The sequence below is a fragment of the Ranitomeya variabilis genome, chromosome 4, assembly GCF_051348905.1.
Source record: "Ranitomeya variabilis isolate aRanVar5 chromosome 4, aRanVar5.hap1, whole genome shotgun sequence".
NCBI lineage: Eukaryota > Metazoa > Chordata > Amphibia > Anura > Dendrobatidae > Ranitomeya > Ranitomeya variabilis.
In genome coordinates this window covers 769,321,847-769,337,729 of record NC_135235.1, presented here as the reverse complement: position 1 = coordinate 769,337,729, position 15,883 = coordinate 769,321,847, and the positions used below count along the sequence as shown (strand labels likewise).

The following is a 15,883-nucleotide window of genomic DNA, read 5'->3' as shown; positions in this document are numbered from 1 at the left end:
ACAGCAGCGCCGAAGGTGGAACGAGGATCAGGTGACTATCATGCACTGCCCCCCGTCATACTTGCCTGCTCCTGACGCCGTCACTGCACGTCTGTTCCCCGGCGCCGCATTTTCTTCCTGTAGTGAGCGGTCACCGTTACCGCTCATTACAGTAATGAATATGGGGCTCCACCCCTATGGGAGGTGGAGCCGCATATTCATTACTGTAATGAGCGGTACCATGTGACCACTCACTGCAGGAAGAAACTGCAGCACCGGGAAGCAGGGACCGCGCCAGGAGTAGGTGAGTATGATTAGACAGCCCCCGCTCCCCCTCCCCTGCCGACCCCTGGGTATGACTCAAGTATAAGCCGAGAGGGGGACTTTCAGCCCAAAAAAGTGGTTGTCAAAAATGGGGGGACTCTACGCCGTTTTTTTAAAATTTATTTAAATAATTCATTTTTCAAAACAAACAGCGTGGGGACCCCTCTATTCTTGATAACCAACCTTGCTGAAGATGACAGCTGAGGGTTGCAGCCCCCCAGCTGTGAGTTTTGCCTGGCTGGTTATAGAAAATACCAGGGAATCCACGCCATTTTTTTCATTTAATTATTTATAGCGCAGGCGCTCCTGCTGTTATTAGCAGCAGCAGGGGTAGGCTGATTGGAGTAATAGTCCCATCAGCCGCCACCTGCTGACTCTTATCACTTAAATATAACTCATCATTCTTCCCTGCTTGCGCCGATCACTGGCAGAGCAGGGGCGAATGATGAGAGCCGTGTTCAGCACCCGGCGCCGGGCAACAGCGCTTACTGTACTGCTTCTTCCCTGGCGCCCGTCATTGTGGTACTGATGTGGCTCACACATGCCACACGTGTGCCGCAAGTATTACACACACGGACACTGACATCTCCGGTACCGGAAATATCAGGACGTGTCAAGAGGCCTTATAGCGGGTTTTTATTTGTCTGCTGTCACTCACTACAAGACGCTTTTTATTGCAAAAAATAGTTCCATATTGTGGCCCACAGTCATGTGAGGTCTTGTTTTTTGCGGGATGAGTTGACATTTTTATTGGTACCATTTTCGGGCACATGACATTTTTTGATCGCTTTCTATTCCGATTTTTGGGAGGCAGTGTTAGGGCACACGAGATGCCTGTGTTGTCATCATGCTGCCAAATTGTATCTTGGAGGTTTACGGCGGGAGAAAACACAGGACAACAGCGAGTCGTGTCTCAAATGATTTCTGGCTTTATTAGTCGAGATGCACAGTATCTATAGAGAGAATCGTTGCTTACTAATTACTGCTAGTCATCGCCCACAGGTCTTTATCATTTATTATGATGGTTGTCACTCTACAGTAATGGCTATTGCTGGGTCAAGCGGACATCTGTCTTGTACGTATAATATTGATCTTTGGTTTATGAGGGGAGTAATATCCCCCGGCACACAGAGTCCACTGAATGTCTTACCCAACCTCCTAGAGGTGAGTACTTCATTTGGTACATATTTAGCCAAGCGTCCATTTTGTATATGTTCATAATTAAATAATATCAAATACAGATCCTTCACAGCAGAATGAACAAAAACCAGCAATTCCTGAATTTCTTCGTTTATAACATTCTGCGTGTGGTCACATTGATAATAAGGAAAACATGGTGTGCCCTCTGGTCTAAGTGGCGAGGTGCTGGTGGAATGGACTGGTAAAGGCCCAAAATCAAAGGGTCACAGTTCACCACACACTCAACTAGAATGTATGGAAATAATAATCCTGGATAATTTTTTGCATACTTTCTAGTAGAATGTGCGGTGAATTATGAACCCGTAAAACTTATGAAGCAGTTTTATTCTTCGGGTCAGTACGATTACAGCGATACCTGATTTATATCTTTTTTTTATAATTTGGCGCTTTTATACAATAAAAACTATCTACTATATAATTGTCTAAGGGGTACTTCCGTCTTTCTGTCCTTCTGTCACCGTTATTCGTTCGCTGATTGCTCTCGGCAGCTGCCTGTCATGGCTGCCGCGACCAATCAGCGACGGCCACAGTCCGATTAGTCCCTCCTCTACTTCCCTGCACTCACTGCCCGGCGCCCGCTCCGTAATCTCCCTCACACAGGGTTAATGGCAGCGGTAACGGCCCGCGGTGTAACGGACTCCGTTACCGCTGCTATTAACCCTGTGTGTCCCTCCAACATGCAGCATCAATAGTAAAAATATGCATATTAAAAATAATAATAAAAAAAAAAAACCTGCTATACTCACCCTCCGCCGCCTTTCTCGCTCCTCGCTACGCTCCCCGGACCGCTCCATGACAAGCGTCAGCTTGCGGTGAGGTCCCGTCCCAGGGCTGGTGTGCGGCAAGGACCTGCCGTGATGTCACGGTCATGTGACCGCGACGCCTTCATAGGTCCTTCTCCCACCAGCCCTGGCACTTGCAATGGAACTCGGCTTCAGGAAAATGGCCGCCGCGATCTGCGCATGCGCGGCATCCCGCGGCCATTTTCCTGAAGCCCCGGGAAGCCGAGCACTACCATCTGCACAGGATCCCACGAAGAGGAGAGACAGGACGCAGAGGAGCAGCGACAAGAATGGTGAGTATGATACCCTACAAGGGGCCCTCGGATCGTTAGGTGAGTATGTTTATTTTTTATTTTTTTGACCTGTGACATACGTGCCTCGGTAATATACTACGTCACTGGGCAATATCCTACGTGGCTCTGTGTTGTATACTACAAGGCTGGGCAATATACTACATGACTGGACAATATACTACAAAGCTGTGCAATATACTACATGGCTGGACAATATACTATGTGGCAGGGCAATATACTACGTAAATGGGCAATATACTACGAAAATGGGCAATATACTACGTAAATGGGCAATATACTATGTGGACATGCATACTCTACAATACCCGATGCACTTGCATCGGGCCACCATCTAGTTTTATATAAAAAATAATTATTTTTGCATCACTTTATTCTGAGGACTATAACTTTTTTATTTTTCGCTAATGACGCTGTATGGCAGCTTGTTTTTTGCAGGACAAGATGACGTTTTGATTGGGACCATGGTTATTTATATCTGTCTTTTTGATCGCATGTTATTCCACTTTTTGTTCCGCGGTATGATAATAAAGCGTTGTTTTTTGCCTTGTTTTTTTATGGTGTTCACTAAAGGGGTTAACTAGTGGGACAGTTTTATAGGTTGGGTTGTTGTGCACGCGGCGATACCAAAGGTGTACTTTTATTGTTTATTTTTTTCATTCAAATATTTATTTAGAGATTGAATATATATAGATTTTTTTCATTATTATTTTTTATTTTTTTAACCCCTTTCTGCCTTCAGACGTACTATTCCATCCATGTGACCTGGGACTTAATTCCCATGGATGGGATAGTACGTCATGCCCTTTAATGCGACACTGCAACTTAAGTCGCTGTGATCATCACATTAAAATTCCAGCGCCATCTTACCTCAGGGAAGATGGTGTCGGCATCCCCCATCCGACTTCCCGATCGCTGTTATTGGCTGATCAATTCTGAACAGCCAATCAGATTGGCTGAAACAGTGAGGTCCCAGGCTAGGAGTACCGATGTACTAGATCCTAGGCTGTGCCTGGCATCGGTGAAAACCCCTCGGATAATAATAATAATCTTTATTTTTATATAGCGCTAACATATTCCGCAGCGCTTTACAGGTTGCACACATTATCATCGCTGTCCCCGATGAGGCTCACAATCTACATTCCCTATCAGTATGTCTTTGGAATGTGGGAGGAAACCGGAGTACCCGGAGGAAACCCACGCAAACACGGGGAGAACACACAAACTCTTTGCAGATGTTGTTCTTGGTGGGATTTGAACCCAGGACTTCAGCGCTGCAAGGCTGCTGTGTTAACCACTGAGCCACCGTGCTATCGTGCGCATTGATCGCACCAATCGCAGGGCACAGCAGCGGTGTTATCGCACTGTGCCCTGCCGGTACTGGCCTGAATCGGTGCTGTAATAGCCTAGTATGGCCTGCAGCTGCTGATTGGTGCGATTGATGTCACTGTGCCCTGACGGTGACCTGCCTCGGCTCGGAGCTGTGACCTCCGATAATAGGCTGGTGCTTAGCAACACCGGCGTCACCAGGGCCACCTCTGATTGGTGAGATCGATGTGGTCTGTGACCTGTGTGACCTGTCTGTCTGCTCTGCAGGGATCCTCACACTAGCGGAGGATTCCTGCAGAGCGGTCACACAGCTAGATCTCCTGTGCTGGGACTTGTGGTGCCACAGAAGCCTGTGACACCACGATTCCTGCTGATGAGAGAAGAGAGACTACAACTGTAAGTGTTGATCCCTGATCCCTGCCCGATCTCTCTTCATCCACCCCAATCCCCTTTCCCCTCCCCCCACTTTTTAACCCTCCACTCCCCTTTGCGCTGCCTCCATGCACACATTTAGCAGTCGCCGAGCATTGATTAATGACGCACTTGTTTTTTTCCCAGCCCCCTTTAAGCCAACTCCGTACACACATCCCGCAGCCGCCAAACTTTGATAAGTGGCGCGGTTCACCTATCAGAGCTCGTGCCGGCTGTTTGCCATTTTTCTTTTTCACCCCCCCTTGTGTTAACCCCGTGCACACATCCAGCAGCCGCCGAACTTTGATAAGCGATGCAGTTCACTTATCAGAGCTAGGGCCTGCTGTTTTAGACTTTTTTCACAGGCATTTTTTTTCTCCCTATTTGCTTTTATTCTTTTAGCTTTTTCTTTTCAGATAATAGTTTGCACCACTCACTATCCCCCCACACACACATACAGTTATAAATAAAGTACACACAAAGCACCATATTCACACAAAAATGTCCCGCCCATCGTGTTTGTTTCAACAGCGCTATTCAGTGGAGGAGGCATATTCTTTCCTTGCCTCCGACACTGATAGCGAGGGAGAGGATCCCACATTTCTATACTTTTCAGATTCTTCATCTTCATCCTCTTCCTCCTTGGGTCCTGAGGAACCACCACGCAGACGTCCCAGGACAGACAATGAGGCAGCGCCTACTCCTGAAGATGAACCACTGCACACACCTCTTCGGACCCTGTATGGACCTCACCCCCTGAAAATTACAAGCCACTGATTTCTGATTTTGTCTTTAGAAATACCCTGGTTTAGGGAAAGAGGGGAAAAGAAAGAGATAAGTGCGGCGCTTCCTCTGAGCGCAATACGTTTTTACCAACAGTAAAAAAAGATTCTTTTAGTTGTGGTTATGCTCACCTTCTATCAGTAAGAAATACACGTTGAGATTCTCAAGGAATCAATTCTTTAGGCAACTCTTCTCCGTATGTTGTATAATCCAATAAGGAGTGCAGCTCACTTTGGAGAACTATGTCTTGATCCTCCTTCGGATCCGCATAGATGGCGAATTCAAAGGGAATTCAAACTCCAAGCAAATGTGGCGCTAAGCACCTTAGGATTTTTTGAATGCATCCACTTCTAGTGAAAAATGTTAATAAAAATTCATTTATTTCCTCAAAAAAAAAGGAAAAAAAATATAAACAAATTATATTTTTTAAAATATTTTTTAAATTTTTAAAGTATATTTTTTTTTATATATTTTTTTTCCTTTTTTTTTTTGAGAAAATACATTAATTTTTATTCACATTTTTCACTGGAGGTGGATGCATTCAAAAAATCCTAAGGTGCTTAGCGCCACATTTGCTTGTAGTTTATTTTCCCTTTGAATTCCTGATTTTGTGGCAGAATCAGGAATCAAATTTGACACCACCGGCCTCACAGAACTAGACTTTTTCAAAGTCTTTTTATCTGAGGATTTTGTTAAAATCATGGTGGAGTAAACTAATGTATATGCTCGACAATTTTTGGCGCAAAACCCATCATCATATTCTAACTGGTCTCCTGTAGACACAGTTTAAATGATGCAGTTTTGGGACCTGGGCCTTCATATGGGAATCCTGAAGAAGCCAGAAATTCAGCAATATTGGAGTATTGATCTTTTATACAACACTCCAGTGTTGCGAATGGTCATGGCCCGGACACGTTTTGTATACTGATAATGCACTGTGTCCCACACGAAATGACCCCAACTTTGACCGTCTGTTCAAAGTTCGGACGGTCATCAAACACTTCAACATAGAGTTTGCTGAAGTGTACGTGCCCCAATGGGACATCTGCGTGGATGAGTCCTTGGTTCATTTTAAGGGGCGGCTCTGATTCCATCAATACCTGCCCAGCAAGAGCGCCAGATACGGAATCAAACTCTATAAGCAGTGTGAGAGTACAGGGTACACCTACAGAGTCTACGAAGGGAAGGACACCAGGATTGAACCCCCTGAGTGTCCTCCTGTCCTGGGAGTGAGTGGAAAAATTGTGTGGGATTTGGTGCACCCGCTGCTGGATAAAGGTTATCACCTCTACACTGATAACTTTTATTCCAGCATCCCACTCTTCAAATCCCTCTCTGCATGAGGTACCGCAGCCTGCGGTACTGTTCGCAAAAATCAGAGAGGCCTCCCAAAGACGCTACTTGGGCAGATGCTCAGAAGGGGTGACAGCAGAGCCCAATGTAGCGACCACCTGCTGGTGGTCAAGTACAAGGACAAGAGGGATGTCCTTCTCTTGACCACCATACACGGTGATGGCAGCGCCCTCAGCACTGTACGAGGTACCTCTACACAAGTCAGCAAACGGGAGTGTGTACTGGGGTACAATAAAAACATGGGGGGCGTTGATCTCTCCGATCAACTCCTCCAACCGTACAGTTCTTTGAGAAAGGCCAGTGTGTGGTACAAAAAGCTGGCCATGCACATCGTACAGATGGCAATGCTCAACGCTTTCCTGCTGTCACAATGTGCACGCCACACCGATGCGTCGTACCTTCAGTTCTAGGAGGTAGTGGTTAAGGCCCTCATATTTGGCAGTCCGGAAGGAACGGTCCCCAGTACTTCCGGAACTGAAGGTGCTCGTATCGTACCAGGTCAGAATTTCCTGGGGGAGGTCCCGCAAACTGGAAAAAAGGTAAGCGGCAAACAAGGTGCCGAGTGTGTTACAAAAGGGGAATACGCAAGGACTCCATTTATCAACGCAACACCCGCCCCGACAAACCTGGCCAGTGTATGAAGGATTGCTTCAAATTGTACCACACCTCCATGCACTACTAATTTACTTTACAGGAAACAGATTATTTCCAAAGGGGGCACATCTAGATAAGTTCCTTGGGGGTCTAGTTTACAAAATGATGTCACTTGTGTGGGGTTTCCACTGTTTAGGCACATCAGGGGCTCGCCAAATGCCACATGGCGTCTGACCTCAATTCCAGTCAATTTTAGTTTGAAAAAGTCTAACGGCGCTCCATCCCTTCTGAGCCCCGCTGTGCGTCAAAACAGTGATTCCCCCCACATATGGGGTATCAGCGTACTCAGGACAAATTGGACAACAACTTTTGGGGTCCATTTTCTTCTTTTACCCTTGGGAAAAGATTGTTGTTGAAAGATCATTTTTGTGACTAAAAAGTTAAATGTTCATTTTTTTCTTCCATGTTGCTTCTGCTCCTGTGAAACACCTGAAGGGTTAATAATCTTCTTGAATGTGGTTTTGAGCAGCTTGAGGGGTGCAGTTTTTAGAATGGTGTCACTTTTGGGTATTTTCAGCCATATAGAACCCTGAAACTGACTTCAAATGTGAGGTGGTCCCTAAAAAAAATGGTTTTGTAAATTTTGTTGTAAAAATGAGAAATCGCTGGTCAAATTTTAACCCTTATAACTTCCCAACGAAAAAAATTTTGGTTCCAAAATTGTGCTGATGTAAAGTAGACATGTGGGAAATGTTATTTATTTTATTTATTTAGTATTTTGTGTGACATTTCTTAAGAGCATAAAAATTAAAAGTTTGAAAATTGCAAAATTTTCCGAATTTTCCCCAGATTTCCGCTTTTTTCACTAATAAACGCAAGTTATATTAAATAAATTTTATGACTAGCGTGAAGTACAATATGTCACTGGAAAACAATGTCAGAATCCCTGGGATCCATGGAAGCGTTCCAGAGTTATAACCTCATAAAGGGACAGTGGTCAGAATTGTAAAAATTGGCCCGGTCATTAACGTGCAAACCACCCTTGGGGCTTAAGGGGTTAAAAAATATTTTTAAAATTATTTTAACCTCTTAACTCCTGAAGCTTTTTTTTTGGCTTTGCTTTTTTTGTTTTTAGCTCCCCTTCTTCCCTGAGCCATCATTTTTTTTATTTTTCCATCATATGAGGGCTTGTTTTTTTGCACGCCGCACTGACCTTTTAATGATACCATTTTGGTGCAGATTTGATCTTTGATCACCCATTACTGCATTTTAATGCAATGTCGTTTTGTTTTATTTTCTAATTACACGGCTTAGCGATCAGGTTAATCCTTTTTTTTATTGATTGATCGGGCGATTCTGAACGCGGCGATACCAAATATGTGCAGGTTTGATTTTATTTTTATTGTTTTGAATGGGGCAAAAGGGAGGTGATTTGAACTTTTTTTTATATTTTTTTCATATTTTTAAAAACACTATTTTTGTGCTTTTGCCATGCTTCAATACCTTCTATGGGAGACTAGATGCTGCCACAACCCGATCGGCTCTGCTACATAGAGACAATAATCAGTTTGCGCATGTTAAATGCCGCTGTTAGCATTTGACAGCGGCATTTAACGGGTTAATAGCCGCAGGTGGATCGTGATTCCACCCGTGGCTATTCTGGGCACATGTCAGCTGTTCTAAACAGCTGTTATGTGGCAGAAAAGATGTGGGCTCACCGCCGGAGCCCGCATTAAAGGGAGGGAGTCCGAAATTTTCTCTTTTACTTTTTTCTAACTTTTCTACTTTGTCCCACTATGGGACAATCCTTTTTTGCAGGCTGATCACTCCTATAGCATGCAGAGGAAGCATTATCCCCATGCTGTAGAAACTGTCAGCTCTGCTCTGACAGAGAGGCTTACACTGCGCATGATCAGCATGTTTCCTAGCTCTGGTGACCCGGATGTCATCATGACAACATTGGGTCACCATGGCAACGATCAGACCCCCGTGTCATGCCGCGGGGTTTCCAATCCAAAGGCAGAGGGGCTGTCAGTCCTCTGTCGGCTTCCGGAATGCTGCGATTGTGTTCGATTGCAGTATGTCGGGGGTTAATGTACCGGTGGCAGTCTGTGACCACTCCTGGCACCTAGTGCTGGGTGTCAGCTGTCAGAATGAACCCGGATGAAGCCGGAAGCCGAAACGTGCGTTGGGGCTGGCACAATCACCCACTAGGAGGTAATATTTTCTGCACTTTTTTTGCTTAGTTTGTAGAGATTATTCTTGTGCTCTCTGGAGGGACACATGACCGCATGGTGTCTCCTCTCATTGGGGATAGAGGGCCATTACTAGATGGATTTATCATGTGCAGCCTCCTTATGGCTTTATAGTGGGGAAGTGGTGCCATTTTGTGGTTTCCCACTCTTCTAAACCTTGTCTTTTTATGTGATTTTCTACCTAATAAAAATTATATCTTTTTATATTTTGGTTTCTTGAGTATATTTTTTTCAGATTTTTTTTTTCCTGGCACCTATTGCTGGGTGTCAGCTGTCAGAATCAGCTTAAACCCGGTGGCGATCGCCCATACACCTCCTGTGATAGCTGGTGATCGCGATGTCATAATGTTCCGTCCATGGTCAAATAGGCCCAGGTCACATAGATGGAATATTATGTGCAATGTCAGAAAGGGGTTAACATTATTCAGTTTTATTTATTATGCTCTGTCTGTGATTCTTATATATAATATTCAGCAAAGCGTCCTTAACAAGCTGAGCATAGATGGGACTTCTCCATCTGTCGGTGACTTTTATAATATTTGTTTCAGGGTGAAGATCTGACCCATATTAATACTACAGAGACATATGTGAGGGGGGATGAGTGGTGTAAAGAGGAGATTCCTACATATGACTACCCAGGTGAGTAGTAACCACTAAATGCAGAGAGGTCACTGCTTGGTTATTGAAAGCCCTTTTCTATAGAACTTACAACCTGGTAGATCCACCTACCCCCTGGGTTTAGGAGACGCTGTTACCTGCCCAGGTCTGTAAACTACAAAGCCAAATGACAGCGTACGTAGAATGTGCTGACAAGATAGAAAATCTTCTGATGGGCCTGTAAGAGAAAGCGGAGGGTAGTGATGCTGTTGGCTTCCTAGAACCCTGAGATCTTATCGGATGAATCTCCCTTCTCTCCCTTCTGTGCTGCTGAATGTGATCATATGGTCCCTACAAGACCAGGTCCAGTCTTTCTGGCCAAACTTCACTTTTATGATCGACAACATTAAATGTGCAGTGAGGCCAAGTGTGAAATTCTGGACAATAACAGAGTTTCCCTTTATCCTGACTTTTCAATTTGTATTAAAACCGACTAACTTCAGGGAGTATTGTGATAATCTACATAAAACACATTACACCTGTGTCAGGATTGGTGCAGTGCAACAAATAGTCAGGGACCACATAAACGTTCAAAGCAAATGTCTTTTAATATCCAAAACTCACCAATTGAACAGCACACAGTAATCTCTGGATTGCAGCCGGGCGTCACAACAGTCCGTATGCGAGACCGGTTGCTGAAGGCGCCTGCAGCACCATGTCACGCTCAGGGGTGCCAGGCTTTTTGGCTTCGCTTGGCTCCGTGTTACTTCACACAGGCTGAACCACCTGCTCTGCAGTTTGCAAACCAAGACTGACACACCCAACCCTTGGCTGCAGAGTTTTAAATGGAATCTGTGGCCGTGGGCCACTTGTAAAACTTGGCCTGGAGAGAGCAAACCGCCCCACTACCATCCTGCAGTTCGCTCCAAAAATAAAAGCCCATGGCGGGTTTTCTTAAATCTGCCTTGGGCAAACAGCTTGTCCAAGACCACACTTACCGTATATACTCGAATATAAGCCGACCCGATTATAAGCCGACCCCCCTAATTTTGCCACAAAAAAACTGGGAAAAGTTAATGACTCGAGTATAAGCCTAGGGTGGAAAATGCAGCAGCTACCGGTAAATTTCCAAAATACAAAAAGATACCAATAAAAGTAAAATTAATTGAGACATCAGTAGGTTAAGTGTTTTTGAATATCCATATTGAATCAGGAGCCCCATATAAAGCTCCATACAGTTCATGATGGGCCCCATAAGATGATCCATATTAAAATATGCCCCATATAATGCTGCACAAATGCTGATTATGGCCCCATAAGATGCACCATACAGACATTTGCCCCATATAATGCTGCACAAATGCTGATTATGGCCCCATAAGATACTCCATAGACACATTTCCCCATATAATGCTGCACAAATCACATACTCACCTCTCGTCGCTCCGGCCCCCGGCACTTGCTATAGTCACTTGTCCGCGTTCCACCGTCGGCGACGCTGTGTCTTCCGTGTCCTCTGCACTGACGTTCAGGCAGAGGGCGGCGCGCACACTAATCGCGTCATCGCGCCCTCTGACCTGAGTGTCACTGCAGAGGACGCGGAAGACGGAGCGGCGCCGACGGTGGAACGGGGGACAGGTGAATGTCGCGCACTGCCCCCGTCATACTCACCTGCTCCCCGCACGGTCCCTACTCATCCCTGGTTCTCTGGGCGCCGGCAGCTTTTTCCTGTATTGAACGATCACATGGTACCGCTCATTACAGTAATGAATATGCGGCTCCACCCCTATGGGAGTGAAGTCGGGTCCATATTCATTACTCTAAGGAGCGGTACCATGTGACCGCTCAACACAGGAAGAAGCTGTCAGCGCCCGGAGAACCAGGGATGTGCAGGGACCGCGCCAGGAGCAGGTGAGTATGATTAGACAGCTGCCGCTCCCCCTCCCCTGCCAACCCGTGGGAATGACTTGAGTATAAGTCGAGAGGGGCAATTTCAGCCTAAAAAAATGGGCTGAAATTCTTGGCTTTTACTCAAGTATATACAATACTTTTATTTTGCGTTGCAACCACAGCTATACCTGTGAACCTGTGACTGCAATGCACTCCAGCAGCCTTAATACACTTCTTTGCGCATCCTGGGGAACACATAGTGACCTTCGCATATAATACCTATCACTGCCTCACACATGATATATCTCTGAGCTGTGCGTGGCTGATGGCTGTAATATACATTTTTTCACACCTGTAGGAGATGTGCTGGCATGGCTCAAGCCCTGGTTTCATGGAATCAGCCAACGTCATAAATTGCATTATGTTTTCGAGCCTAAGGAACTGATATTACTGCACAATCTCTCCCAATATGGAGAGCCAAAAATAATTTCAGAACTCAGTAGCTCTTAATGGTCCATCATAAATACGTGCAACTCTGGTTTAGTGGTGGAGCTTTTCCCCAAACATATGTTGTTGTTAGGGATGTAACATTTTTTTATTCTATGTCTTTTTTTGCAGGTTCATTTTGTATAGTAGTTCAGTAATGGTGGGATCGGCCTGCCTCACTTTTATGAGTCTGCAACTACCTGGTAGCCTTTAAAATAAGGTCTCTATTAACTCTTCCAAATTCCTCAGATCTAAATTTAAGACACATCAGCTCTGCACTATTATAAAAAGTTCTCTATGAATGTCTATTATTTCTTCTTGAAACTCATCTGACAGAAAATATTGGCCGTTACGATAGCTAAGATTGCCAAGAGCCACTAAGCTACATACTCTAAATACCCAGAGAGTTTTCACCAGGATAATAGGAAACAAATGGACATTACAAATTATTTTCCAGTGTCTCTTGAATCCGACAATACTCTATATATTGTTATACACTACTTTCTGGGCACATGGTAGGGTTAAGAAAGGAAGGAGCACAATTTAGCTATTTGGACTCAGATCTTGCTGGAATAGTTTGCAGACACAATGTATTGGGAGCACTGTTAGTGATCACCTGGCAAATAAAAGAATTCCACCATGAGAAGGCTTGGCTCTATCTATTCCATTTTCCAGATCCCAGGGATTGCCTTGCTCATCATCCTTTAACCCCTCTACATGAATCTGGACTTACATAGAGACCGCTAGGCTTGGGCCATGGTGTTACCTGGTATTCTGTTATGTGAGATGACAAGAAGATTAGTCAAGTAGTTGGGTCAGAATCAGGAGGGCAGAGAAAGCACAAAATTGGAAGATGCAAGTGTAGTCAGTAAGCGGGCTGGGATCACAACAGGATATGAATACACTAGTGGGAGCTGAGCACAGAAGACTGAACCAGAGGAGAACAAGGCTGTATCTGGCAGCTTCTGGCAATATGCTTCAAGCTTTAGTAGTGTTCGGTGCTTTAAGCAGGTAGAAGATTGCTCCAGCTGGACAGTACACAAACCCCTACTGCCAGACTGGATGGTACTGCTGGTCTCAGGCACCCTACTCTTAGTGGCTGGACAGAGCCAGCGCCACCCAGAGCTTCTGGTTTCGATGTCTTCTCAATTACCAGCAGTGCCTGCACAATAAATAAGGCACTGCCTGGAAGCAAACATTGCAGGAGCAGATTCCAGTAGAGATGGGACACACCATTTGCAGATGCCCTAATATAACAAAATTACAGAAAACTAAAGCAGTAGAAATCCCTATAAAGCGACTCCATTTTCGAAATCATAACCCTCAGTGAATTATTCTATGGGATTAGTGACTATTTTGACTCCACAACCACTTTACGGAAATTAGCTCGCATTGGATGTTGCAAAGTGAAAATTGCACTTTTGCCATTTTATTGTCCAATACATAATGCCCAGATTGTGCTTCAGGAGACACACACTGTAAATTAAGTGGGTTCATCTCACTGTAGTAATGCCAAATATATAGATGCTGAATATGGTTTGGGCACACTGCAAGGCTCAGAAGCAAGCAGAAATTTGACTTTGGGAGAGCGGATATTGCTGGATTGGTTTATGGAAGCCATGTTGCTTTTCAAGAGCTTTTGAGCCACTAATAAGGTGGAAACCTTTGTTTTTCCACTGGCAGATGATGGACCTTAGTGGTGTCTTGTATTTCATCAGATGAGTAGAAGTTTTATTGGTATAATTTTCACCTATATAACATTGTTTGGTGGCTTTTTATTCTATGTTTGGGAGGCAGAATGAACAAATGGTTGAACGCCACGATCCACTGGTTCATGCTATGAGGCTTTCGATTAGACGGTTAACTGTCATTGTCTTGCTGAATAGTTAAATATTTTTACATAAGCTGTCTGTAAAAATTACAAGTTAAGTAGAAATGTTCAAAAGTATAAAATGTGAGGATATTTTATTCAAAATTAATAACTGGTTTTATTTTTAGCAGATTACTGTACCAGGAGATCAGAGGGAATGCTGACATCTTCAGTTTTTAAATCAGATGATCTTGAGATCACACAGGATACAGTTGAAGTGAATGCCATTACCTCAGATATGGCATCATCCTTTCACAGCAAAGATTTGTCATCTGATCCTTTGAAACAGGTTCTGTTTTCTGGTTCATTACCAACTACTAAGAAAAATCAAAGTAACAATATAAGCTTAAAAAAACAAATTGATTCTAAAGGAAAGAAGACATTTTCATATTCAGAATATGGAAATAGTTTTCTCAAAAAGACTTTTTTAAAACATGGAAAAATTCACACAGCAGAGAATAGATTTTCATGTTCAGAATGTGGGAAATGTTTTAAGCAGAAATCGGATCTTGAAAATCACCAGAGAACTCACACGGGGGAGAAGCCATTTTCCTGTTCAGAATGTGGGAAATGTTTTAATCAGAAATCAAATTTTGTTATACACCAGAGAACTCACACTGGGGAGAAGCCTTTTTCATGTTCAGAATGTGGGAAATGTTTTAACAGGAAATCAAATCTTGTTATACACCACAGAACGCACACAGGGGAGAAGCCTTTTTCCTGTTCAGAGTGTGGGAAATGTTTTAAACAGAAATCAGATTTTGTAAATCACCAGAGAACTCACACAGGGGAGAAGCCTTTTTCTTGTTCAGAATGTGGGAAATGTTTTAACCGGCAATCAGTTTTGGTTAATCACCATAGAACTCACACAGGGGAGAAACCTTTTTCATGTTCAGAATGTGGAAAATGTTTTATCCGGAAAGCAAATCTTGATTGCCATCGGAGAACTCACACAGGAGAGAAGCCTTTTTCATGTTCAGAATGTGGAAAATGTTTTGTGAAGAAATCATCTCTTCTTGGTCACCAAATAACTCACACAGGGAAGAAGCCTTTTTCCTGTTCTTAATGTGAGAAATGTTTTACACAGAAATCAACTCTTAATAAACATCAGGGAAGTCACACAGGGGAGAAGCCTTTTTTATGTTCAGAATGTGGGAAGTATTTTAACTGAAAATTGTATCTTAACCCCTTCCCGACTTGTGACGCAGCCTATTTGTCATGAAAGTTGGTGCTAATCCGACCTGCGAGGCAGCGTATTCATCATAGCAGGATAACGTTCGGGTGAACGGGTTAACTGAAATTTCACCTGACCTGCAGGAACAGGGGACTTGTACTGTAGCGCGGGGGGGGGGGGGTGGCTTTGCCCCCCGTGGCTACGATCGCTCTGGTGACTTCTATGTCAACCCCCCAGGTCTGATTGGAGCTAGCGTCCATGTGACACTATCGCTCCAATTAGATGTAGAGGGACAGAGTGAAATATGGCTACCCTCGCTCTGCAGCCTGATCCCTTCCATGAGAGCTGCAGAGCGATGTCCCTTCTGCTGCTGCTGCTGCATCGCCGCCTGACCGCCGCCGCCTGCCATCCGATACTTCCCTCTGCTGCCTTCCTCTCCCCCCGCCATCCGATTCCACCCCCGACCTCCGCTACCCCCCCTGCCCCAGTGATTACCCCGTGCCCCCCCTGATCACCCCCCTGCTGCTGTTGCCGGCTCCATCTCC

The 15,883-nt window shown here is 44.5% G+C and overlaps 1 protein-coding gene across 1 annotated transcript in view; it reads left to right on the top strand.

Annotated features, from left to right (window-relative positions):
- Positions 1-15,427, top strand: part of LOC143766930 (uncharacterized) — a 168,419-nt gene extending 152,992 nt beyond the window's left edge. Inside the window, exons 11-12 of the mRNA XM_077254937.1 lie at positions 9,870-9,960; positions 14,296-15,427. Coding sequence (XP_077111052.1) covers positions 9,870-9,960; positions 14,296-15,230 — 1,026 coding nt within the window. The 3' untranslated portion in view covers positions 15,231-15,427. The remainder of the gene's footprint in view (positions 1-9,869; positions 9,961-14,295) is intronic.
- Positions 15,428-15,883: the final 456 nt, after the last annotated feature.